We start from the raw sequence: 23,068 nt of genomic DNA on the forward strand, positions 1-23,068 counted from the left end.
ACCAAAAATTTAATAAAATAATGATGATGATGTCTGGATAAAACAAACCAGTCAATAACACCTGTCTGACTGTGTAAACAAGAAATAATAATAATAATACAATAATATAAAACAACCAACTCTAAACTCCCAAGTGCTGCAAGTGTGTACTCCAGTTGTGCAGCCAAAATGCCATCCACGCTCGGACTGGATTCCTCTCTTCAAAAGGGCATAAGAGACTAAGGAACGCGTTTCCACCTCAGAGCTGCCTTTGCTCTGATTATGTGTGGAGGGCTTGCCAAACCAAACATACCTCAAACCGGTCTTTCCCAAATCCTCCCAGGGGAGGAGGGAGAGGGGTCTTTGCCTTAAGGGGCGAACTCTTGACAGACAGGGAGTTCCTGAGACGCACTGAGAGATAACGGTCCTCCCGTTACTTGGGGCGTTGTGGGAGTCGTGATTTAGCAGAGCGATGCCGAACCCGAGACCTGTTCCTGTTCTTGGTCCGGAGCGAGCAGCCCATACATTTCCAAGAAACTCCTCTCCATCTCTTCCAGCGAAGCGAGAACGCGAGGACTCGTCTCGCCCGCCCAGCTGGCACCGGGGAGGTCCTCAGCGGGCAGCTCAAATTCTCGAAGCAACTCCCTTTCTTGCTCTTTCAGCCAGGACAGCAATTCTCGCGATGGGCCGCCTTCCGGCTCCACTCCGGCCCCTGCGAGGAAAAGTGGCATTTCTGCTCAACCATCCATTGCGGGCTACCCTTGGGGAAGGTCGCCCTTTTTTTCAATGGCTGTCTCATTGAATGCCAGATTTACCTGAATAGAAGATGGCTCTGAATTTAAGACAAGCCCCTTAAAAAGACAAGTTCAGCACAGGCTATATTGTATTTACCTGAAAGGCTGAGCACTCTGAATTTAAGATGACACCCCTGTTTTCTAGCATCAAAGAACTTGGCGGGGGGGGGGGACCATAAGGACAGCCCGGCTAACTGGGCATAGAGGCACCTTAATGTGGTGATTCTCTTTATTTAGGGGGATGCCTCTGAGTACCAGTTTCAGGGGAGTAACAGCAGGAGAGAGGGCAGGCCCCTTTCAACTCCTGCCTGTGGCTTCCAGAGGCATCTGGTGGGCCACTGTGCAAAACAGGATGCTGGACTAGATGGGCCTCCTTGGGCCTGACCCAGCAGGGCTGCTCTTATGGGAGAGTACCTGGCCCTATCCACCCACCCCCCAGCACAGTACCCCTCCAGTGGTTGTTGCTGGTGTCTGTCATATTTCTTTTTCGATTGTGAGCCCTTTGGGCACAGGGAGCCATCCTATTTATTTATCTATCATTTGTCTATGTAAAATGCTTTGGAAGCGTTTTCGTTGAAAAGTGGTTAATAAATATTAGTTGTTGCTGGATCAGGTTCTAGGCCCACCTAGTCCAGCCTCCTGCTTCCCACAGTGACCCACCAGATGCCTCTGGGGAGCCCACAGGCAAGAGGTATGTGCATGCCCTCTCTCCTGCTGTTGCTCCCCTTCTGAGGCGGGAGGTGTCCTATAGCCCTCAGACTAGTAGCCATTGATAGCTACTAGTCTGAGTAGTACTAGCCAAACCCCTCTTAAAGCCATCCAGGTTGTTGGCTGTCACCACATCTTGTGGCAGAGAATTCCATAGGTTAATTGTGTGTTGGGTGAACAAGTACTTCCTAGGATTCAGGGAGAAGCAGTATTTTGCCGCACTCTCAAATGGTCGGTTATAACTGCACTCTCTGGAAAGGTGCTTACCTGGCCCAGCAGCAGCGTCAAACAGGAGTTCCCCTTGTGTTTCGAGCTCGGACGCTGACCTGCATCAGATTTCAGACAACACTGGGGTGAGTCTTTGGGGGTTGTGACAAGGCACCACTCATGGATCTTGAACTGGCATTCCTAGCATCACCTTGGTTGCTTTTTGCATTCCCTATGCCAGGCATCCCCAAACTGTGGCCCTCCAGATGCTGCAAAGCAGGACAAGGAGCTCTCCCCCACGTTTACCTCCGAAAATCAGCCGGCCGGGGACCTAACCCCCACGACCCCCTAGCCCCCATGGCTTGCTATCTGCAGCTGGGAACGGAAACCCCCCCCCGGATATCGAGGTCCACCTGTACCAAGCAGTAAACAGCCGGTGGCCAGTTGTAGCCATACCCGTCCAGTCCCGAAGGAGGTGAGCTTCTTAAGGAAGGTGCCAGGAAGTTGCCTTGGACAGAAGGTCCAGGAGAGAAAGAGAGAGATGCGGAGCTGAGCAGCGGAGATGGATCCTGTTTGGTACAGAGCAGGCGGGTACCTTCTTCGGGAGGCCTGGGATCTCCGGAAGTCACAGCTCCCCCCTCTGCAACGAAGCCCACAGGGGTGAACTCTGAAAGAGAGGGAATATTTCCAAAAAACCTAGAAGGCGTCCACGACATTTCTCCTGAAAGGGGGCTTTAAAACGTGCGATTGGTACAGAGTAATCTTCAGTACTGACTTCAGCAATCCCAAGCTCGGCAATGAAAACCAGACCCGCGTCTTGGCTGTATCAGGCAGCGACAGGGTTTTACCTGTATCTATTTTACAGATAAAGGGGCAGTTTAATCAATTCAAAACCCCTTCTAATGCACTAAGGATGTCCCTGATTTAATCAGGCAGATTTCCCCCTGATTTCTCCCACTCCCCTCTGCAGCCTCGATGTATGTTCTGGTGGGTCCCCCAGTTGACGTGACCCCAAATTGAGATGTGATCAGAGAGAGAGAGAGAGAGAGAGAGAGAGAAACCGATCTTGTGCTTAAAAAAAAAAAAACTTGTAGGGAAAGAGGTCATGGCTGAAGGAGCAGGCTAGTGTAGTGGTTAGAGTGCCGGACTAGGACCGAGGAGACCCGAGTTCAAATCTCCATTCAGCCATGGAACTCGCTGGGGTGACTCAGGGCCACCCACTTAACTCTCCGCCTAACCTACCTCACAGGGTGGTTGTGAGGATAAAAATAACCATGTACACTGCTCTGGGCTCCTTGGAGGAAGAGTGGGATATCAATGTACAAAAATAAAATAAAAAAATGTTAACCTGGAGAAGGGACACCAAAGGGGAGATACGGAAACTACCTTCAAGTATCTGAAGGGCCACCCCACAGAAGGAAGAGCAAACTTGCAGGCAGGACCCGAACCCATGGGTTGAAATGACAAGGAAGCAGATTTAGGCTAGACATTCGGGAGAAATTTCCTAACTGTCAGAGTTAAGATAAGGATGTGACAGATCACATAAGCAATGCAACGTGGTGGGACGGCGGTACTCCCCACCACTGGTATGCACAGAAGCTACTGCACAGAAGTTGCCTGGCAACGCTTTGATGGGTGCCATTAAGCCTGGAAGTTACGGTCCAACAGAGTATAAACTCAGAGCACAAACGAACAGCCATGAGCGCGCCCCGCCCCGCCCCGCAAGAAGAATGGCCTGGTGTGACATTCACCACCCACTAGAGGGCAGCGTCGCATCTGCCCGGACGCCTACACGTTCGTCGGGCCCGCTCGGTCTTGCTGGCGTCTTTAAATGAAGCCCTTTTGGGGGAGTTGGGGAGAAGACGTTTCAGAAGGCAGGCAGGCAATCAATTGTTCCCGAGATCTCCGCCGTCGTGAAAAGTCGCCCCCATCTGTTCCGCTTAACACAAAGTACAGCCGCTAGTAATTGCTGTTCCTTCCGTCCAGAAGGCGTGTGGAAAAAGGACTGATCTGCAGAATTTGAAACTCTCTCCATTTTTTAAAAGACAAACGTACATATCACAGCAGATTTCTGCGTGCAAAGCAGGGGACCTACCACTGAGCGCCACCAAAAACAGGGCACCGAGGAAGCGCCCATTTACTGAGTCAGACCCTTGGCCCGCCCAGCTCATTACTACCAACTCGGACTGGCAGCAGCTCTTCGGGGTTTCAGGCAACTCCACCTGGGAGGTGCAGCCAGGGGCCTTCGGCATAGGCTCTCCCACTGAGTTATGGCCCCCGTCAGACTATCAGACACTCCCTGCTGGAGGTTTCCTGAGTGGCAGAACCAGCCACATCCTGTTACGGACAGAACCCAGCAATCGGGACCCCGCGGCTGCTCTCGTGGTCCTACCCTCTCTTGGCCGCGTGTCTGGCATTTGGAGAGAGAGCAGCTTCTCTCTTGAGCATCTGGGCCAACCCGTCCTCATGAGAGCGGCTGCGTCTGTTGCAAGGCTCTGCTCCGAAGGAGGCTCTTCCGTTTCCTCGAGGGGTGTCTGGATGGCGTCGGAGGGCTTGGCCAACCTGTAGGGCAACAGATCATTAGGGCTTCCGTAAAGCACATTCGCCACGTCTCCCCCGCCCCAGCGAGCGCGGCATTTTGAAACAAGAGCGCTTACGGCTTGGCGTCTCTGCCCTCTGGGGATCTCCCAAGCTTGTCACTCACCCAACCCGGGTCTGGGTGCCGCCTCGAGCATCTTCTCGAGCATCTTCTGGCTCGAGCATCTTCTGGCTCCGCCGGTCCTTCTGGCTCCGCCAGTCCTTCAACACAGAGAGCGAGCCACGCCCCGTCAGCTCCTGCCCACAGCTCTTCTGGGACAGGTGAAATCCGCCCCTGCAGACAGGTGAGGGGATGATTGACACCCCCCCATCCAGCGCCTGGCACCGCCCTGGTGGCCACAACCAACAGGAAACCAACAAGGGTTGATGGCCATGTATGGCTCTTCCAGTCAAGAAGACCGGAGTCCTTGGGAAGGTTCGAGGGAGGGAAGCAGAGAGAGGGACCTACGGCGGGACGTTGGTCCTTTGGGACATGCCGATGGGCCAGCTGCAGGTATTCCACCGTCATTTCCAAGATGGAGGCCATGTCTTCCCGCCGTCCACCGAAGGCGGGCAGAAGTTTCCGAAGATGCTCGCAGCTCACAGTGACTCTCTTCCTAATAATGAGCAGCCGAAACGGCCTGCTGTGAGTTGTTAGGTGAACAGAAGAACAGCCCTGCTGGATCAGGCCCGAGGCCCAGCTAGCCCTGGGAGGGCAGCTTGGCTTGGCTTGGCAGCCCCTTTCCCTAATTCTTTCCATCTTAAGGACTAGAACCTTGCTTCTTGAAAGCACAGCCCAAAGCAAGCAAGCTAGCTAGCTATCATCCCCTCTCAGGAACAGCGCGCCGATGCCAAATACGGGACACGCTGTTCTTCAGAACTGTGAAAAACTCCCTGGAGGAGTGACTCACCTCCTGCGTCTTTCCAGAACGTTCCGTCTGTTGCTATCCAGTTCGTGCAGCTGAAGTGACATTTTCCTCCTCTTTTCCTCCTCGGAAGAGCTTGTCAGATGACCTCCCTGCAAGGACCAAGTGGAAGAACTAGGAAGCCACTGCAAGATATTCCCCTCAGGGGATGAAGCCGCTCTGAGAAGAGCAGAAGGTTCCCAGTTCCCTCCCTGGCAGCATCCCCAAGATAGGGCTGAGAGAGACTCCTGCCTGCAACCTTGGAGAAGCCGCTGCCAGTCTGTGTAGGCGATACTGAGCTAGATAGACCAATGGTCTGACTCAGTATATGGCAGTTTCCTATGTTCCTAGAGAACGAGGAGTTGAGAGCCAGCCCCCGTGGGAATAAGACTGCACACGATCTGAATTATCTGGCTACTGGGGGCAGAGGGGGGGCGCAGAACTAGGAATAAACAATGCCCACAATGCACCCCTGGTGGACAAGGCCTCTCCATAATGCAGTGTCGCTCGGCGGTATGAAAAAGGAGAGAGCTCCGAGGATTGACGCAAGCTATCGGCAAACCATTCCGCAATGGACCCCAGGTACATATTGCGCCGAAATGCTTTCATTCACAACCAAAAAAAAAGTCCTCAGCCTCAAAGGCCTTGCAAAACTGCTGCTAATGTGGGGAGATGGGTCATCTCTCCGTGAAAGAGCACATGAGGGTTCTGTGTTCTATTACAAGCAATTGGGTAATAATCGGGACATAATTTGGGCTGCCAGCCAGAGTTGGCCATCCTGGGCTCGATGGCTGGTGTGCAAAGCATGGTAACTCGTTGAATTAGATTTCCCCAGGGATGGGGTTGTGGCTTAGTCGAAGTCAGTCAGTGCAGACAATACTGCACAAGCCAGTATCTGCACAAGGCAGCCGAGGAAGCGGATTGTTTGCTTTCCCGCTTTGGTTTCACTCTTGTTTATATTTTAGTCACTTTCTGCATCTGGGGCTGGCTCATTTATGCGACGGTTGTTTTGAGGAACTCTCTACGCCGGTAGCCACGGAAAGCGGGGAGGAAAAATCTCTTAAATGAAGACAGCCACAGCCAGCACGGTATATTGGTTACAGTACTGGACTAGGAGCAGGAAGACCCGAGTTCAAATCCCCGTTTAGCCTTGAAACTCACTGGGTGACTCTGGGCCAGTCACTTGAACTTCTCTCTCCGCCTAAACGAATCCACAGGGTGGGTGGGGAGGAGAAACACACTTCGGACTCTTGGGAGGAAAAGTGGGATAGAAATGTAACAACGAGTAGATTCAAATATGTGCCGAATGTTTCCACTACACCAAATGGGGCTTCAAAGTAGTGAATTCTCTCCCTAATTCTGAGAGAACTGTATGTTTTACGGGGAAGATTAAAGTGGTGTGTGTGTGTGTGTGTGTGTGTAACCCACAGCCTCCCAAGCTTGGGGTGCCAGCTGTCGCAGTACAATGCCCATCACCCCCCAGTCACAATGTGGCTGTGGATGATGGGCGTTGTAGTCGAAGATCATCTGGGGCCCTAAGTTTGGGGACCCCGATGCCACCAAATGCCAAGATCCTCCTCCCCCCCCATTTAGCTTTTCCAAAGCCTACAATGTTCAGAGTCTGGGTCCCTCGATTTCCGCACTGCTCCCAGAAGCAGCAACAGCAACCACTAGGCCTCACTCCCTCCAACAACGGCTCCTCTCTTGCTTGTATGCAGTGCTGCTTCCCCTGAGCAGAGAAAACAGCCCAGATCTCTGGAAGGGAATGGGCCAGACCTCTCCCCAAATCAGGAAGCAACCCCCCCTCCACCATCATCTAGGGCAGCCCCCCAATAGACCGCCTGCCCCAACCGAAGAGGAAAGGCCTCCTCCCAGCTGCGGACCCCCGTTGCGCGGGGTAGCCCTCGAGCCGGATCTCAGAGGGGCGCGCAAGGCTGTGCGCGCTACCTACCCAAGCGCCAGGCTCTTTGCACGGACGACTCCGGGAGGGAGGGAGGGGGGCGCTCAGTGACCTCGCCACCCCCAGAAGGACAGCTCGGCAGAAAGCGAGCCTGCGGCGTGCCGGAGCGCGCTCCCTCCCAGCAACGTGACTCTGCGCGCGGCGCGCAACTTGATTGCTCGCAGCTGCGCCCCGACTCGATGCCCTCAGGCGCGCCCAGGCAGCCGCTGCGCTCCCTGATGCGACTTTCCTGCGCGGCGCGTTCCTCCTGTTTCTCTGGGAGGACGACAGACGCTCAGGTAAGTGTGCAGAGGAGCCCAGAGACCCAGGGCGCGCTGCTAGGCGCTATGGCTTTCTTAATTTCATCATTGACTCCAAAGTCTTGACTTCGGGGGCGGGGGGGGGAAGCATGTTCTCCGACCACTAGGCCTTACTCCCGCATTTGGCTCCTGCGCATTCTGGTCCCCCAGTGCGCCTGGTCCACTGAATTCTGTGCCATTTCTCCCATCCTCCACCTTATAACGCTATTAAATGGCCACATGTCCCAATGGTGTTTTTTTCTTAATATCTATTTGTTTGTTTATTTATTATATCCACCTTGAGGAATATTCTTAGAAGCAAAAAAAAGTCCCTTTACACTTCAGCTGAGGCCATCCTGAGTATGGCCCAGAACACCCAGAGATGCACCTAGCAAATTTTGGAGCTTGGACCTAAAGGCCTTTGGAGCCCAAGTTAAGCATCATCATCTAAAGCAGAGTTTCTTAACTTGGGCCCCCCAGATGTTTTTGGACCACAACTCCCATCATCCTCAGCCACAAAGGCCATATCTGGGGATGATGGTAGTCCCAAAACAACAACAACAGCCAGAGTGGTGTAGTGGTGAGAGTGCTGGACTAGGACCGGGGAGACCCGAGTTCAAATCCCCATTCAGCCATGAGACTTGCTGGGTGACTCTGGGCCAGTTGCTTCTCTCTCAGCCTAACCTACTTCACAGGGTTGTTGTGAGGAGAAACTCAAGTATGTAGCACACCGCTCTGGGCTCCTTGGAGGAAGAGCGGGATATAAAATGTAGATGATGATGATGATGATAATAATAATAATAATATATGTTAAATAAATGAATAAAATAAATAACATCTGGGGGGCTCACGGTTAAGAAAACCTGATTTAAAGGCCTTTGAAGAGCCCCCCCCCCAACATATCCCCATCCCACATCTTTCTTTCCCCACTCCTTGCTCTGTCTCTGAAGCACCCGGCCGGCTCAGGTCATCAATATAATAACACTTGGGCCGCCTGGCACAGTGCAGGCCCGTGGTGACCACACCACCCAGGACAGACTAAAGAGGATTTGGGGGCCCCCAGGGGTTGTGGAGGCCCTGGACTTTGGCCCCAAAGTCCAGGGGTGAGAGAGCCACAGAGATCACCCCTGCCCCCCCCCCAATATCCAAAAGGAACCCACAAGCAACCACTGGGCACTACACTCTTTTGTATAAATCTTTTTTGTATAAACCTATGGATGGGGTCACCAAGAGTCAACACCAACTTGACGGCACTTAATCAATCAATTATGTCTTAAGGGCTCTGTAGCAATAGGGGATCGATTTAATGACGATGACGACGACTATAAATATTCATATACCGCTTTCCAACAAAAGTTCCCCAAGCACTTTACATCAATAGCAGTGAATAAGTAAATTGCCCCCGCCCCCACTCCCCAAAGGGCTCACAATCTAGAAAAAGAAGCATAAGACAGAAACCAGCAACAGCCACTGGAGGGGTGCTGTGTTGGGGATGGATAGGGCCAGCTGCTCTCCCCCCCTGTTCAATGTAAGAGAATCGCCACTTTTAAAAGGTGCCTCTTGGTTCAGTTGGCAGGAGGACTGAGAACCGTTTAGAAAGTGGTGCTCCTCTGTTTCTCGACAGGCTCGAGGCAACTAATGAAAACGGAAAGGGCACAATGGTACAATCAAATGCAGCGCGCAGGCAGGAATCGAGATGAAATATAAAACGACAAAAACCATCCAGTGAGTCGGTGGCATTCTTACCCCTGCAGTCTGCAGTGAGTGTAATAAAAGCAAGGTCAATCGTAAGAGTGGAAACGCCACTAAAAGAATTGGGGAGGGGGGCACCACTAAACAGAAACTTCTAAACAGGAACCAGCAGCAGCAAAAATTCCAGGGGGAATTAATTGAGGAAGGCCCTGCTGAAAGCAAAGTGCCTTCACTTTTTTCGCTTTTTGAAAAACACCCATCAGAATAGATCCCATGTCCAACTCCAGAGCGATCCTGGAATATTTGCCCAAATCTAGAAGGGGAGGTCTTCTGGTGTAGGTATCCAGATTATTTCTTTATTTGAGAGTAACAGAAGCATATGTTCTGCTACTGGGTTTTATTTATTGATTTACTTGAAATATTTCTATACCTCCCAAAATGTGCGTGTCTCTCTGGGTTGTTGTTTTTTGGAAATGCAATCATTTCAAACCAATCAATTAACAATGAAAATCATTGACAATATTTAAAAACCCAATATGAAAAAAAATATTACAACTATAATATTGCAGCCTTTGGCATAAGGATGACTGGTGAGGATTTTTGTACAGGAGTACTTGCTGAGCATCTTTGCACACAGGGCTTATTTTTAGTTAGTTAGTTAGTTAGTTTATTTATTTGATTTTTATCCAAAATGGCTCAGGGCGATTTACAATTAAAAAACCCCCATTAAAACAGTCAAGAGCTAAAACAAAAATTTAAATGACCAACATTACAACAATTAACAATTTAAAAACATTTTAAAAACAACAATTAAATGATGAAGGATGGAAGACCTCCATGTTGTTACGAGGCCGCAGTTCAGTGCTAAAGCACCGGCTTTGCATTTAGAAGGTCCCAGGTTCAGGCACTGGCAGCAGCTTGAGGTAGAACTGGGGAAAAGCTGCTGCCAGTCAGTGTAGACAATTCTATGCTAGATGGACCAATGGTCTGATTCAGGATAAGGTCGCTCCCGATGTGGCTGAGGAAGTTGGTAAGATAGTCCATGCAGAAGGTCCCGGGTTTCCTGGCTGGGAGAGACCCCTGCCTGAAACCTTGGAGAGCTGCTGCCAGTCAGTGCAGACAGTGCTGAGCTAGATGGACCAAAGGTCTGACTCAGTAGCAGGCAGCTTTTGCCCGTTCGGTTGGATTTCCCTGACCTTCCCGATGGTGGTGTCCTTCTCCCTTTGATCAGCAGGGGGCAGCAGAACGCAACAAAAGAGCCTCTATAGACCAACCTGGCGGAAACAAGCCCCAAAGAAAGGAAACGGTAGAAAGGCATTAAGATTGTGAAAAGCGTGCAACTGACATCTCCCCGGCACCTTCCCCTGGATGCAGCTGCTTGCAAGGGGCTCTCTTGCTTTTGACTGCGCCTGAGGGATGGAAGAAAAGGGCACCGTTCCCACCCACCTCCCAGCTGTTTAATTGCACACCCAGCCTCCTGTGGATTCTTCCTGAGAAGCTCCAACTCTGCCCACCTCACGACTTGTTGATTATTGTTATTTTTCTGCCTTAAAGGGAGCCGGCTCCGGCTTGGGGAGGCGAGGAAGGCAGCGGCTGGCAATGCCCAGAGGATCTCTCCCCAGAACATCCAGCAGCCCTGTGGCTGCCTGCAACATGCCATCAACCAAGGTGCAGTTGAGCTGGGGAGTTTTCTCGGAGACCAGTGGGGCTCGTGGGGGCGATCACTTCTGCCGGGAAGCCACCTGCGGGGACGGCCAGGGACCCCTCTGCTGAGCCTCGAGCCCCGGCTGGGAGAGACGGAAGAGGCACCCAGGCGCCCTTATGCTTGGCCCGGCTGCCGGAGACGCACCGATTTCGGGTGTGGAGCGATGCCGTGTCCAGCAGAAGGTCCCGGGCTGCAAGGAGTCTACAAACCCGCCACCCAGCCTCTGCAAGGGGCCGGATCCTGCTCCGAATGCTACACCAACCAGACCTTTGTGTTTGACGATGGGAGCTCACAGAGGTATTTCTGTTGTTGTATTTATTTATTAAATTTATATCGCGTTCATATCCTGTATTATTTTAGCAACCTTTGTCTTGTCTTTTCCCTCCCCACCTAACGATTGTATTGGGTGATTTTTGGTATTATAGGAAAGAGGGGGAGGGGGGGAACCCTTCTCTCTATCCACATTCTCTGCACCGTGCATGATTTTCTACTCCTCCACAGTTACAAGGAAGGTCATTTAAATTCTCCAGGGGCCATCCCAAAAGTTCAGTGCCTGGGAGGACATTCTGGTGGCCATTTCCAGAGGAGTGACCCTCATAGTCGGTAGCTGCTGTTTAGTCTTCTTGGAATGTCTCTAGAAGATCAGGGTGGCCAAACCGGCTGGCAGTGGTCGGACTACAAAACCCATCACCCCCTTGCCACAATAAACGGCAGCAGGGGGTGATGGGAGCTGCAGTCCGACAACTGCTGGAGATCTTAACTTCTGTTTTAGGGGCTGACCCCCTCATCTCCTCTGTCAGAGCCACTGGATTAGGAGGGGGAAATCTACATTTTTAAAAAAGCCAGTTTTTCTGTTCTCGCTTCCTGATTTCACAGCGGTCATTAGACTAGCTGCCTGCAACCTGGGAGAAGCCGCTGCCAGTCTGGGGAGACAATACTGAGCGAGATGGACCAAGGGTCTGACTCAGTAGGAGGCAGCTTCTTGTGTAGGCAAAATGCAGGTTGGGCATGTCACAGCTGAATGAAATATTCACCGGTTCCCCCTGGGTTGAAGAGTTATTTCACAAGAGCCTTAATTTGGAGTCTGGGGGGCGTGGGGGGGGGGTCCCTGGATTTCTTGCTCTTGAAATCTTAGAAAGACTGGGACGGAGGTATATATCTAACCCACCCATCCTCGTGGTCGCTTCCCTCTCGAAAACAGCACGCGTCTTGTGCGAGGCGTCTGTGTCCCAGCAGCTCAGACCTCCTCGTGTGCAAGGCTTTGAAAACGCGCACCTCCCGGTGTAACGTGTGCATGTTTGGGGGGGGGGACCACGTTTAACTTTCCGCTTGCTCAGGCTGGACTCCCGACAATTGTTTCCCGTCGAATTACGAGGCTTAACAAACTTAGCGACAGCAAAAGAACAGAAGAGCAGCCCTGCTGGATCAGGCCCAAGGCATTGTAGTCCAGCACCCTGTTTCCCACAGTGGCCCACCAGATGCCTCTGGGGAGCCCACAGGCCAGAGGGGAGGGCACACCCTCTCTCCTGCTGATGTTGCTCCCCTGCAACTGGTATTGAGAGGCATCCTGCCTCTGAGGCTGGAGGTGGCCCGTAGCCACCAGACTAGTAGCCACTGATAGACCTGTCCACCATGAATCTGGCTAAGCCCCTTTTAAAGCCATCCAAGCTGATGGCCATCACCACATCCCATGGCAAGGAATTCCATAGATTAATTATGTGCTGTGTGAAAAAGTAATTCCTCTTGTCAGTCCTAAATTTCCCGACCTTCAGTGTCATGGGGTGACCCCTGGTTCTAGTGCTGTGATAGAGGGAGGAAGATCTCTCTCTGTCCAACCTCTCCACTCCATGCATCATTGTATACACCTTGATCACGTCTCCCCTGAGTCACCTCTTTTCCAAACTAAAGAGCTCCAGATGCTGTCGCCTCATCAGGAAGGTGCTCCGGGCCCCGGCTCACTTTGGTTGCCCTCTTCTGCACCTTTCCCAGTTCGACAAGCTCCTCCTTAAGATACAGCGACCGGAGCTGTACGCAGTACTCCGGATGTGGCCGCACCACCGGAGGATTTTGTCATCGCCGATTCTTGTGGCTGTGAATTTGTCTGGGACCCCATTGCGGCTTTCCATGCCCTGGGGAAGGCGGGACCTTTTGTATTACCCGAAGAGGGTATTCAGAACCGTAGCCCGCCAGCGTGGGAAAGGACCCTTGAAGGTCTTCTAGGCTGACCCACTGCTCCCTGCTGTGATCTGTTACAGCATCCCTGGCAGGTGACTGGAACCGAGGGAAGGAATCGCCCATCATTGCACGAGGCAGTCCAGGTTATCCTGGACACAATTTGACTGTGCAACCCTGCCCCCCTTACTAGGGGTATTCCCAAAGGACCCGTAGAGGGATCCCAGGTGCAAATCCTGCAGGTTCGCAATGCAGACCTTGTTACATCGAGGGCAGATGGGTGAGCTAAAGACCATTTGCATATCCATCTCCGCAGCAGTGCTGAAAATAGGCAAAACCTCCTGTCTCCAGAGTATGCAGTTTGGAATGCAAATCAATTCCCCCCCCAGCTCTGGCGATGATCTCCCTTTAGAGATGTAGTAATAAGCCTGTCTCCTACCATCCCAGCCAAATGTCTGTCGTCATGATAGGTTAAATGTGATGCTTGTTTGCTGAAAGGGTAATAGGGAGGCCATGTGGAACCTCCCTGTCCTGTGGCAGTCTATCTTAAGGCCACTTGCTGGGCAGGCAGCAGTGGGAGCAGGCTGTCTTCTTTCTGCCCTGCGTGTGGGTCGCTGCAGGAAGCAGGATTCTGGGTGGTGACCCTTCCCTTAGGTGGGGGAGAGGGAAAGGTTGTGAAATGCTACCTAGGGCGCCGGTGGTGCCGTGCAAGTGTGTTTGTCCTGTTTTGAAGCATCTGCATTTGTTCTGCGGAGGGAGTCGGGCCATTACAAATTGGGGTTGAGGTCTGCTCCAAGCCCAGCAATATCTCTTAACTCTCTGACTTGGATCCTACCTTTAAAAGGGAATCTGATTCAGGCACTTTCAGCTGGTTTAGAGATACTCGGGCAAAATCATCCGGGGGAAGGGGCCGCAATGCAGTGGTAGAGCATCTGCCGTGCAAGTAGAAATGCCCTGGATTCGGTCCCTGCAACATCTCTAGATAAGGCTAAGAAAGACCCCCCCCTCTGAAACGCATAGAGCTGCTGCCAGTCAGTGCTGGGAGTGCTGAGCTAGGTGGACCAAGGGTCTGACTCAGTATATGGCAGCTTCAGACATGAAGAAGTGCTTTGCATGCAAAAGGTCAAAGTCTCAGTCCCTGGCAGCATCTCTCGGTATAGTAGAAGAAGACTCCTGCCTGAAGCCTTGGAGAGCTGCTGCCAGTCAGTGTAGACAATGCTGAGCTAGTTGGACCAAGGGTCTGACTCCGTATAAAGCAGCTTCCGATGTAATGTTATCAAATTCTTCCTTCTGCAGTTGACTCTAGGAAATGGATACAACGGTAACTATTTACCTCGAGGGAGAATGTTTTCAAAACAAACCAGTTTGTGTTTTGAATTCATTTTGCTTTTACAAACCAAAGACCCACGGAATCATGGAAAGCAGAAAGTCAAACAGGAATCCGCCAAAGGAAAGGGGAGCACCGGATTCTTGATCCATTTCTTTTTGAAGGGAGCTGCTCCTTTCCCGGTTAAGGGCTTAGGTTTGTAGCAGTGATCAAGAGATTTTCAGTTTTGGCTAATTCTAGTGCGTTGGGGAAAAAATATTTGCAGAAATTAAATGGTAAATGTTGGAAGCCTGTGCTTTGGGTAGGCGATGCTGCAAAATGCTGGCAACTGTGTCTGGAAAAAGCAAAGTTGCAGAGGCACGAACTTGCAAGATTTTGCAAGAGATATGCTTCTGAAAAAGCAAAGTTGCAGAGGCACAAACTTGCAAGATTTTGCAAGAGATAAGCTTCTGAAGGGGATAGCTGAGGTTGGCCTGGACCCTCCAGAACCGGCGTCCATCTCCAGGTGGCTATTGAAAGGTCTAGGAGCATAGGACGCTGCCTTCTGCAGAGTGAGGCCCTTGGTAGCTCTCGCTCAGTATTGTCTGCACTGGCAGGCAGCGATTCTGCAGATTCAGTAGTTCACTAGATTCAACATCAATGGCTTGATGTTGTGAAAAATATTGGGGTGGGTGGAGTTGGGGGAACTCTCTGGGAATAGTTTCATTCAGAATGGATAAACCGGCTGAAGGACCCAACACCACCAAAAATGTATATACCGCTTTTCAACAAAAGTGTCCAAAGCAGTTTACATAGAGAACTGAATTGAATTGAATTGAATTGAATGGCTCCCTGGTCCCCAAAGGGTTCACAAGCGAAAAAGAAACAGAAGATAGACTCCCGCAAGAGTCACTGGAGGGGTGCTGTGCTGGGGACGGATAGGGCCAGTTGCTCTCCTCCTGCTCAATAAAGAGAATCACCACGTTTAAAAGGTGCCTCTTTGCCTAGTTAGCCGGGGTAACACAGAGAACCGCCCTGATTTAATCATGACTTTGGGGTGGCTTTCAGCACAGGCAAGGTGGGTTCGAAGAATGTTCTGCCCCAACCCAGGTTTTCCGTTCTGCAAAACTATTCCAGATGGAGTAAAACTGGGCAAGAAGAGAACTTTTCCCTGCCCTCTTTGGCATCTTGTTTGAATATCTTGATCCTGGTATGGGACGGTAGAAACAACCTCCACCCCGTTCCCTTAGTTCTCTTTCCTCATGGGAAATATTTGTATGCAATATGTATATATAAATACATATGCAAACAGCCTTGGTCTCTTTGCCGGGAACTGTCACATCTCCGCTCCTGACCATGTAAGGGGACCCTGGGAGGGCCGGAGTGAAGAGCAGTTGTACCCGGAGAAGGGACCTCTCCAAAATAGCTTGGTTTGGGGGAAGGAAAGGGAGGCACTCGGATTTCAGAAGAATGGCTCCGTAGGCGCGCTGGGCTACTTAGGAGTTGCTGGAAACAGAAATGGAATAGAAGAATGCCACAAGCAGTCAGGCCCAAAGGTGTCCATTCCGGGCAGAAAGCTTGGCTCTACAAACTGGCTGGGGGTATGTGGTTTTTTGCACGCAGCTTCTTTGGGGAGGGGTGTCCGTGCAGGGGTGTCCGTGAGGAAGTTTTGACTCTGCATCCAGGAGCGGAGATGTTTGGTGGCTATTTATAGCTTGCTGTTTGTGACCTCCTGATGCAAATGATGTTTTAACTTGTACCAGCCATCCCGAGTTCAGCGAGGCATTTGACTGGCCTTGGAGCCAGGCATTTGAACCCCTGCTAACTGAGCAAAGAGGCACCTTTTCAAGTGGGGCTTCTCTTACATTGAGCAGGGGGAGAGCAACTGGCTCTATCCAGCCCACCCCAGGGCAGTGTTTCCCCAGTGACTGTTACGGTGTCTACCTTGTGTTTCATTTTAGATAATGAGCCCTTTGGCAACAGAGAGTCCTCTTCTCTTTCTTTTTCGGTGCAAACTACTTTTTGACCTTTTCAATGGCTGAAAAGCCGTATCTCCTCCCTGAAACCTTGGAGAGCTGCTGCCAGCCAGTGCCGGCAATACTGAGCTGGAGGGACCAAGGGTCTGACTCAGTATTTGGCAGCTTCCAATGTAACAGAAAAGGCTGTGGCCTGCTGTTGAAAATAAAAACGGGACGACTGAGAAAGCTCTCATGTATTAATTCCAAATCGGGAAGGCAAGGAGCTAATTTGGGACCTGAGAATCTGAAGGGTGCATGTGGGTGAGGAGAATGTCGGCAGTCACCCTGGCTTTTTAAGGAACTAGGAAATAGAGGAGTTGCTAGGAAAATAATTTTGCGGGAGCCCACTTGGGTTGGTAACCATCGGGTATTCTCTCTATCCCACCAGGATATCTTGCCTCTGCTTCTGTATTGATTGTTTTGCTGAATAAAGCAGGTATTTTGAGCTGTGGATTTAAAAAAAAAAATGTCAGAAAGAGAAAGCAAGAATAGGTTGCAGTGAGCTAGCATGCTGTTCTGGGAAATGTCTTATCCTGAGTCAGACCCTTGGTCCATCTAGCTCAGAGCTGCCAGGGATTGAACCTGGGTCCTTTCCCACGCAAAGCAGGTGCTTTGTCACTGAGCGATGAGCGATCCCCATAACCTGAGCCAGACCTTTGTTCCATGGAGCTCAGCACTGTCGGCACAGGCTGGCAGCAACCCTCCAAGGTTTCAAATCTGACATGCTCAGGCCTATCTGGGATTGCTGCCAGGAATTGAACCCAGAGCCTTCTGAACACAAAGCAGATGCTCTGCATGCAGGTCCACAGAGTTATGACCCATCCCCAGAATTCTGTCTGGTTCAAAAGTGTCGGCACTGACCGGCAGCAGCCCTGCAGGCGATCAGATTAGTCTTTCCCCAGCCCTTCTTGGAGATAGGAACATTGGAAGCTGCCATATACTGAGTCAGACCCTGGGTCCATCTAGCTCAGGATTGTCTACCCAGACCGGCAGCGGCTCCTTCAAGGTTGCAGGCCGGAGTCTCTCTCAGCCCTATCTTGGAGATGCTTCCGGGCAGGGAACTTGGAACCTTCTGCTCTTCCCAGATGCTTCCAGGACCTAGATCCTGGGACCTTCAACGGGCAAAAGAGAGTGCTCTACCTTTTGAGCTACAGCCCTTCCTCTGGTGCGTCACCATCATCAGAGCTGTTAAGCACAGATCTGTGCACCATGTATAAATGATGATAGAAATGGATATTTTAATATTTCACCAGCCCAGACGACTTCTAGGTTAGACATTTCCTGCTGCGATTAATCAACTTGACTCCAAATTAGTTTCAGCAAAGGTGTGTGTGTGTGTGTGTGTGTGTTTAAATCTCTGGGAAAGGGAGACTGCAGAAATTGCTGTGTGCTGGAGCATGTCAGGGCCCGATCTTTTCTTGGTTCTTTTGCAAAGTTGACTTCTAACTTCACAAAAAGGGTCCCAAGGGAGAACTCAGTCCTGGGAACAGCCAAAAAAAAAAAGGGTACAGGGTTTTGCATCCATGTACTGAGCAATCCACATTCCCTGAAGTTCAATTTCCCAGAATCCGAAGTGCTTGGGATAGTGTTGCCTTCTCCTGTAACTTGGTTGGCACGGGCTCTCCCTGTTGAGTCTGGGTTGCTGATGAAGAGAGGTGAAGGCTGAAATCTGATAGCCTGTGACCTCTTCTTCAGGTTGCCAAGTTATGCATTTGGCATCCTCGCGTCAGAGCCTCTGTATTCTTTGGTATGGTTTTGCTCTGGAGAGGGAGAGTCCCAGCCAAACAACAAACCACTTTCTTGCAGGTGAGACTTTGATAGAAATTAGAGCCGTGTGTGCTCCTTATTCTGCCCCCTTCTTTTTTTTTAAAAAAGGAAGCCTGCGGAACTGCCTGCCACTAAGTCTGACCCTTGGTCTGTTTTTATTTATTTTAGTTTATTTATATGCTGCCCCATATAAAACCTCTGGGTTTAAAGCACAAATTAAAGCACAGCAGGAATTAAAACTTTACATCATGTAAAGCAAATTGAGATAACCATCAATAAAACTTCAAATCATTAGAAACGAAAAGCTTGATTTTTTTAAAAAAGGTGCTTTGTCAAGAGTCACTTACAAACAGCCAGAGATGGGGACATTCTGGCTTTCATTAGGAGCCCTGGGGCAACCCTAGAGAGATGTGCCAGTTTTGGATGGCCACCAAACGAGCCGGTGATAACCTCAACTAAACCACTGCTGACATTTTCTATCTATCTATCTATCTATCTATCTATCTATCTATCTATCTATCTAGTTTATATACTGCCTAGTAGAAAAATCTCAAGGTGGTACACAGATTAAAACATAAAGTATAATAATAAAATTCATAAAGAGATAGAAATCATAATAAACACACATTAAAATTTAAAAGTTTAGTCTCAGTGGAAGGCCTGGGAAAATAGATACCTACTATATGCTTCCTTTAACGTTGAGTGCTGTCAAGTTGGTGTCGACTCTTAGCGACTACACCGATAGATTCTCTCCAGGATGGCCTGTCTTCAACTTGGCTTTGATCCTTTAACACAGCAGACATCGAATACCTTAAAAGCTGTCTGTCCCCTGTCTCTGTGCCGACCCCGCCCGCCGACCCCAGTCTCACCAGCCTGCACCATTGGCTGAGCTGCTGTGATGTCACGGAATGTCCATGAACATTCTCAATTGCCGAGGGTAAAAAGTGTCGGCAGCGGGACCTTGACAAATAGCACGGCTGTTCTTCCCTTTGAAGAGTGCTAGCACTGGTTGGCAGATTTTTTGGAGCGAAGAGTCCTTGCTCGGATTACATCTCTGTGCCATTTTAATTGCGTGTGTGCGTGCGTGCATGCACCATCTCAGATATTTCCCTGCCAGTTCTATCTGCTAGCAGCCTTCCCTGCAGATGAGAAAATCTGTTAACCCATGCCCTGAGTGATATATAGAGCAAGGTATTCCCCTTAGGGCATGGAGCTTGGTGGAAAAGCTCCTCCATGATTGCACACAGGAGGTTCAATCCCTGGCAGCATCTCCAGGAAGGGCTAGGAAAGACCCCTAAACCTGAAATCTTGGAGATCTGCTGCCAGTCAGTGTGGACAATACTAAGCAAGTTCAGTATTGTTCTACTCTGACTGGCAGCAGCTCTCCAAGATTTCAGGCAGGAGTTTAACCCCAGCCCTACCTGGAGATGCTGCCAGGGATTAAACCTGATCCACAAAAGTTCCCAAAGCGGTTTACATGGAAAAATAAAGGATAAATGCATAAGGTGGTCCCCTGTCTCGAAAGGGCCCACAATCTAAAAAGGAAAGATCCCTGCCTGAAACCTTGGAGAAGCTGCTGCCAGTCAGTGTGGATCAGTCTGAGGGAAATCGGTCAAGGGTCTGACTCGGTAGAAGGCAGCTTCCGATGTTCCTAAGCCATCTCTCTGGCGACATTGCCACGGGGAGACCTTGGGACCCCTGTCCACACTCCTGTTTCTCTCCAGTTTCTTTTTGGCCGTAAACAAGTGTGACTCATGAGGTTAAAGGCTCCCGCAAAGGCAATTTCTCCATCTCATTTCTAGCATCTCGAGCTCATTCTGACGGCAAAAGCCCCATGCTGTTTCATTGTGAGCGCCTTCCTTTAAATGCAGCTGCAGTTTGAACAGGGCTGTGAAGCCAAGGAGCAAAAACACCGTAAAAGCCCTTTATTTGAAGCATTCATATCCATCTGCAAGCCTCTTGGCTTCTGCCAGGTAGTGCAGCGATAATAGCTCCTGCCTCTCTGGCTCAAGGAAAGCCCAGCAGGGATTCAACCTTCCAGCAACCTGTGAGCGTTGAGACTTTTATAACCTGGGCAGCTGCCATCTACTGAGTCAGACCCTTGGTCCATCTAACTCAGGATTGTCGACACAGACTGGCAGCGGCTTCTCCGAGGTTGCCGGCAGGAGTCTCTCTCAGTGCCCTGTCTTGGAGATGCTGCCAGGGAAGGAACTTGGAGCCTTCTGCCTGTAAGCACGAAGATGCTCTTCCCAGAGTGGCCCCATCCCTTCCGGGGGGAGATCTTAGGGCTCAGCCTGAGACTTGAGGGAAGGAAACTGTGCCCTAAGGGGTGTTGCCTCCAAGGGCTGAGGTGGGGGCGTGGGGCTGGTGGCCCTGGGCAGCTTGAGCGACAAGCCCCAGCGTGCCGGTCCAGGTCTGGCATGCAGGGACGGGAGGCAGAGGCGTGTAGGCAGGTTCCCAAAGGTAGCAGTCGAACAAGTGGGGAGGCATGCAAGTCTCGGATTCGGGGCTGTCACTCAGAGCATCAGCTTTGCATGCGTGCATGGGGGGAGAGCTGGTCTTGTGGGAGCGAGCGTGAATGGCCCCCTTTGCTAAGCAGGGCCCACCCTGGTTTGCATTTGGATGGGAGACTACAGGTGTGAGCCCTGTAAGATCTTCCCCTTAGGGGATGGGCCTGCTCTGGGAAGAGGATCTGAGGTTCCCAGTCCCCTCCCTGGCTGCATCTCCAAGCTAGGGCTGAGAGAGAGAGAAAGATTCCTGCTTGCAACCTTGGGAAAGCCGCTGCCAGTCTGGGTAGACAATCCTGAGCTAGATGGCCCAAGGATCTGACTCAGGTCTATGGCAGCCTCCTATGTTCCGAAGATCATCCCAGGAACAATCCCTGGCAGTCCCAGCATGGGCCAGGAACAACCTCATTCAAAAAGCTTGGAGAGTTTGCTGCTGCCGCCAGTCAGGGTGGACAATACTGAGCTAGACGGACCAATGGTCTGACTTGTTCTGAGGCATCTTCCTCTGTTCCTCTGAGTTTGTGAGGCTACTTATGGAGACAAGTGGGTCAGACATAACCAAGCCTGCAGAAACACTTCTGTAAGGCCTGCCAGGTCCCTGTTGGTTCCGCAGATCACTTTGTCTGGCTGGGCTGGTGAGTTGCAGTACCCTCTGTGACCATCAAATGGGTGGCGCTATAGAGCAGCAAGGGTAAGGCCTATTTACTCTCTCTGCCTGAGAACTTCCTGGACATGCTGCCAGTAAGATGCCTGTGCCTGGCTGCTGGAGGCCTGGGTTCAAACCCCCTACCCAGTAGGGCCTCTTGGAGGTGGGGCGTGGCCTTTGCTACGCCAAAGACTATTTATAGGCATCAGCTACGGAGAGTAGCTCAGGTTGGTGCCTGACAGCGGAAGCCCTTGAGCTAAATACAAGAAATTGCCCTCCTCTTTTGTGCTGTATCCTCCTGAGATTGAGGGCTGATTCGTACACGGAGCAATAGATCTGCAAGTGGAGCAAGAAGTCGGTTCTTTGCCCGGAACGTACCGCTTCAGGTGAGGTCTTCCGGATGTGGTTGCTTGCTCAGCCGTGAAAGTTACCTGCAGGGCGGAAACCCTGGTTAAGATGACCCGCCTTGCCAGCAGAGTTGGAGTGTAACCGTGGCTGCGTTCCAAGCATTTAGAAGTGATTACCGGCCTGTGTGTAGAAGGAAGATGATTGCACGGTCCTTCCAGAAAGGGTAGGGTTTTGGCTCCCGTCCAGAGAACAGGAGGCTCTTTGTCTCATCCGCTGGAGCCGCACGTGGCTGTAAGGTGGACCACAGAGACGGACATCGCGCCGACACGGAGCTAACTCGGTTGCCTCCTCCCCTGCCATTTTTGTGCCGTGTGTGCGGAGATCTGTTGTGATTTTGCGTCCCTGACCTTGGAGACTCCCAAGAGCCATGTGTGGGTGACAGCCAGACTTTCAGTCTTGGATTCTGGATATTGTTTTGTCCCTCTCTGAATGGAACAGGGCGAGGGAAGCAGATGACTCTTCCTTTCGAGGCAGTGGAGTTTGGGGGACGTGTTGGAAAACGTGGAAGAAACAGGATTCTGGCTTTGGGTTTTTCCCCCTCCTGCCGTGATTGATTTTTGGGGGAGAAACAGTGTTTTACCTCGGGGGGGGGGGGATGTCTATCTTTCAAATGTTCGTGCCAGTGAGACGTTACACCAGAAAGGATGACCTCTCTGAAAAGCTGATGAGGTTAGTGTCTGCTAGAAGCGACCGTCTGCCTTTCTCCGGCAGATTCGTCTGGCTTTTTCTTCTGTTTGGGTAGAGGGAGTGGTGATGATATTTAAAGCCAAGTCGGTTCCGTCTTCGCCTCCGGTGTGAGGCTGGGGAACCCTCCCATGTCTCTGCACTGGGTTCAGGGATGCAGCAGAACCGCCCGTCTCCCGGGGAGGCTGTTTGTTGCATCTCTGGAGGAGTTGTCATTGAGGGTTTCCGCCTTGTCGTCCAGAGGCATGCCCAGGTTAGTGGTGCATGCAAAAACACAGCGGGGGGGGGGGGGCTTCTTTTCTCCCCACCCCCGCTTTTATTTTGCAAGGAAATTCTGCCTCTTTTGTGTTTGAAAAGAAGACTTTTAAAGCTACAAGTGTGCCTCTGATTCTGGAGACCTCTGCGGAGGGCACGTTCCATGTCCTGGTGCTTTGGAGGTGCAGTTGGCCGTGGAAGAGAACGGGGCCTTCTTGGTGGTGGCGCCTAGATTATAGAATTCCTCTCCCTGGAGTCTCACCTGGCCATCCACGCTGCAGGCTTTTGGCCAGGCTGCTGAGAGTCTTTTGTTCCGTAGACATTTGGCCTCTGCTGCATTATGTCTGCCTCTGTTTTCCTGTTGTGTTGTGCTCCTGTTTGTGCTGTTACTTATCCATTTCCTAGATCCATTGTAGCAGTTTCTAATAAATAATGATGATGATGATGATGCATGAATACTATGACACTATCTTTAATTTTTTTCTTTAGTTATCCTAGAC

At 51.0% G+C, this 23,068-nt stretch overlaps 2 protein-coding genes across 9 annotated transcripts in view; one reads left to right on the forward strand and one right to left on the reverse strand.

Annotated features, from left to right (window-relative positions):
- Window positions 1-119: 119 nt before the first annotated feature.
- SOHLH1 (spermatogenesis and oogenesis specific basic helix-loop-helix 1) lies at window positions 120-7,296 on the reverse strand. The gene is made up of 8 exons (XM_053282303.1): window positions 7,122-7,296; window positions 5,177-5,283; window positions 4,735-4,882; window positions 4,393-4,487; window positions 4,081-4,250; window positions 2,145-2,355; window positions 1,749-1,807; window positions 120-691 (listed from the first exon to the last, which is right to left on the reverse strand). Exons 2-8 carry the CDS (start codon window positions 5,236-5,238, stop codon window positions 441-443), a joined length of 996 nt encoding a protein of 331 aa, XP_053138278.1. The 5' UTR covers window positions 5,239-5,283; window positions 7,122-7,296; the 3' UTR covers window positions 120-440.
- A 16-nt stretch (window positions 7,297-7,312) lies between these two features.
- KCNT1 (potassium sodium-activated channel subfamily T member 1) overlaps window positions 7,313-23,068 on the forward strand; it is a 131,324-nt gene continuing 115,568 nt past the window's right edge. For 2 of the 8 annotated variants that reach the window (XR_008312785.1, XR_008312786.1), the window contains exon 1: window positions 10,332-11,102. Coding sequence is in view for 5 of the 8 variants with exons in the window: in XM_053282286.1 (XP_053138261.1) it covers window positions 10,969-11,102 (134 nt within the window). In the remaining 3 variants the exon portion in view is untranslated. Of the gene's footprint in view, window positions 7,409-10,331; window positions 11,103-15,729; window positions 15,885-21,800; window positions 22,299-23,068 lie in introns of those variants that run through there. The other 6 variants (XM_053282286.1, XM_053282289.1, XM_053282292.1 and 3 more) reach the window with 6 other exon arrangements.

The sequence above is a fragment of the Hemicordylus capensis genome, chromosome 17 (assembly GCF_027244095.1).
Source record: "Hemicordylus capensis ecotype Gifberg chromosome 17, rHemCap1.1.pri, whole genome shotgun sequence".
Lineage (NCBI taxonomy): Eukaryota > Metazoa > Chordata > Lepidosauria > Squamata > Cordylidae > Hemicordylus > Hemicordylus capensis.

Bases quoted from the DNA above. Each gene is read 5' to 3' on its own strand.
- SOHLH1 (XM_053282303.1), bottom strand. From the start codon at position 5,238: ATGTCACTTCAGCTGCACGAACTGGATAGCAACAGACGGAACGTTCTG. The intron at 4,251-4,392 runs GTGAGTGACAAG...GTTGCCCTACAG, and splicing joins GGCACCCAGACCCGGGTTGG to GTTGGCCAAGCCCTCCGACG. The intron at 692-1,748 runs GTAAGCACCTTT...TTTTCCTCGCAG, and splicing joins TGACGCTGCTGCTGGGCCAG to GGGCCGGAGTGGAGCCGGAA.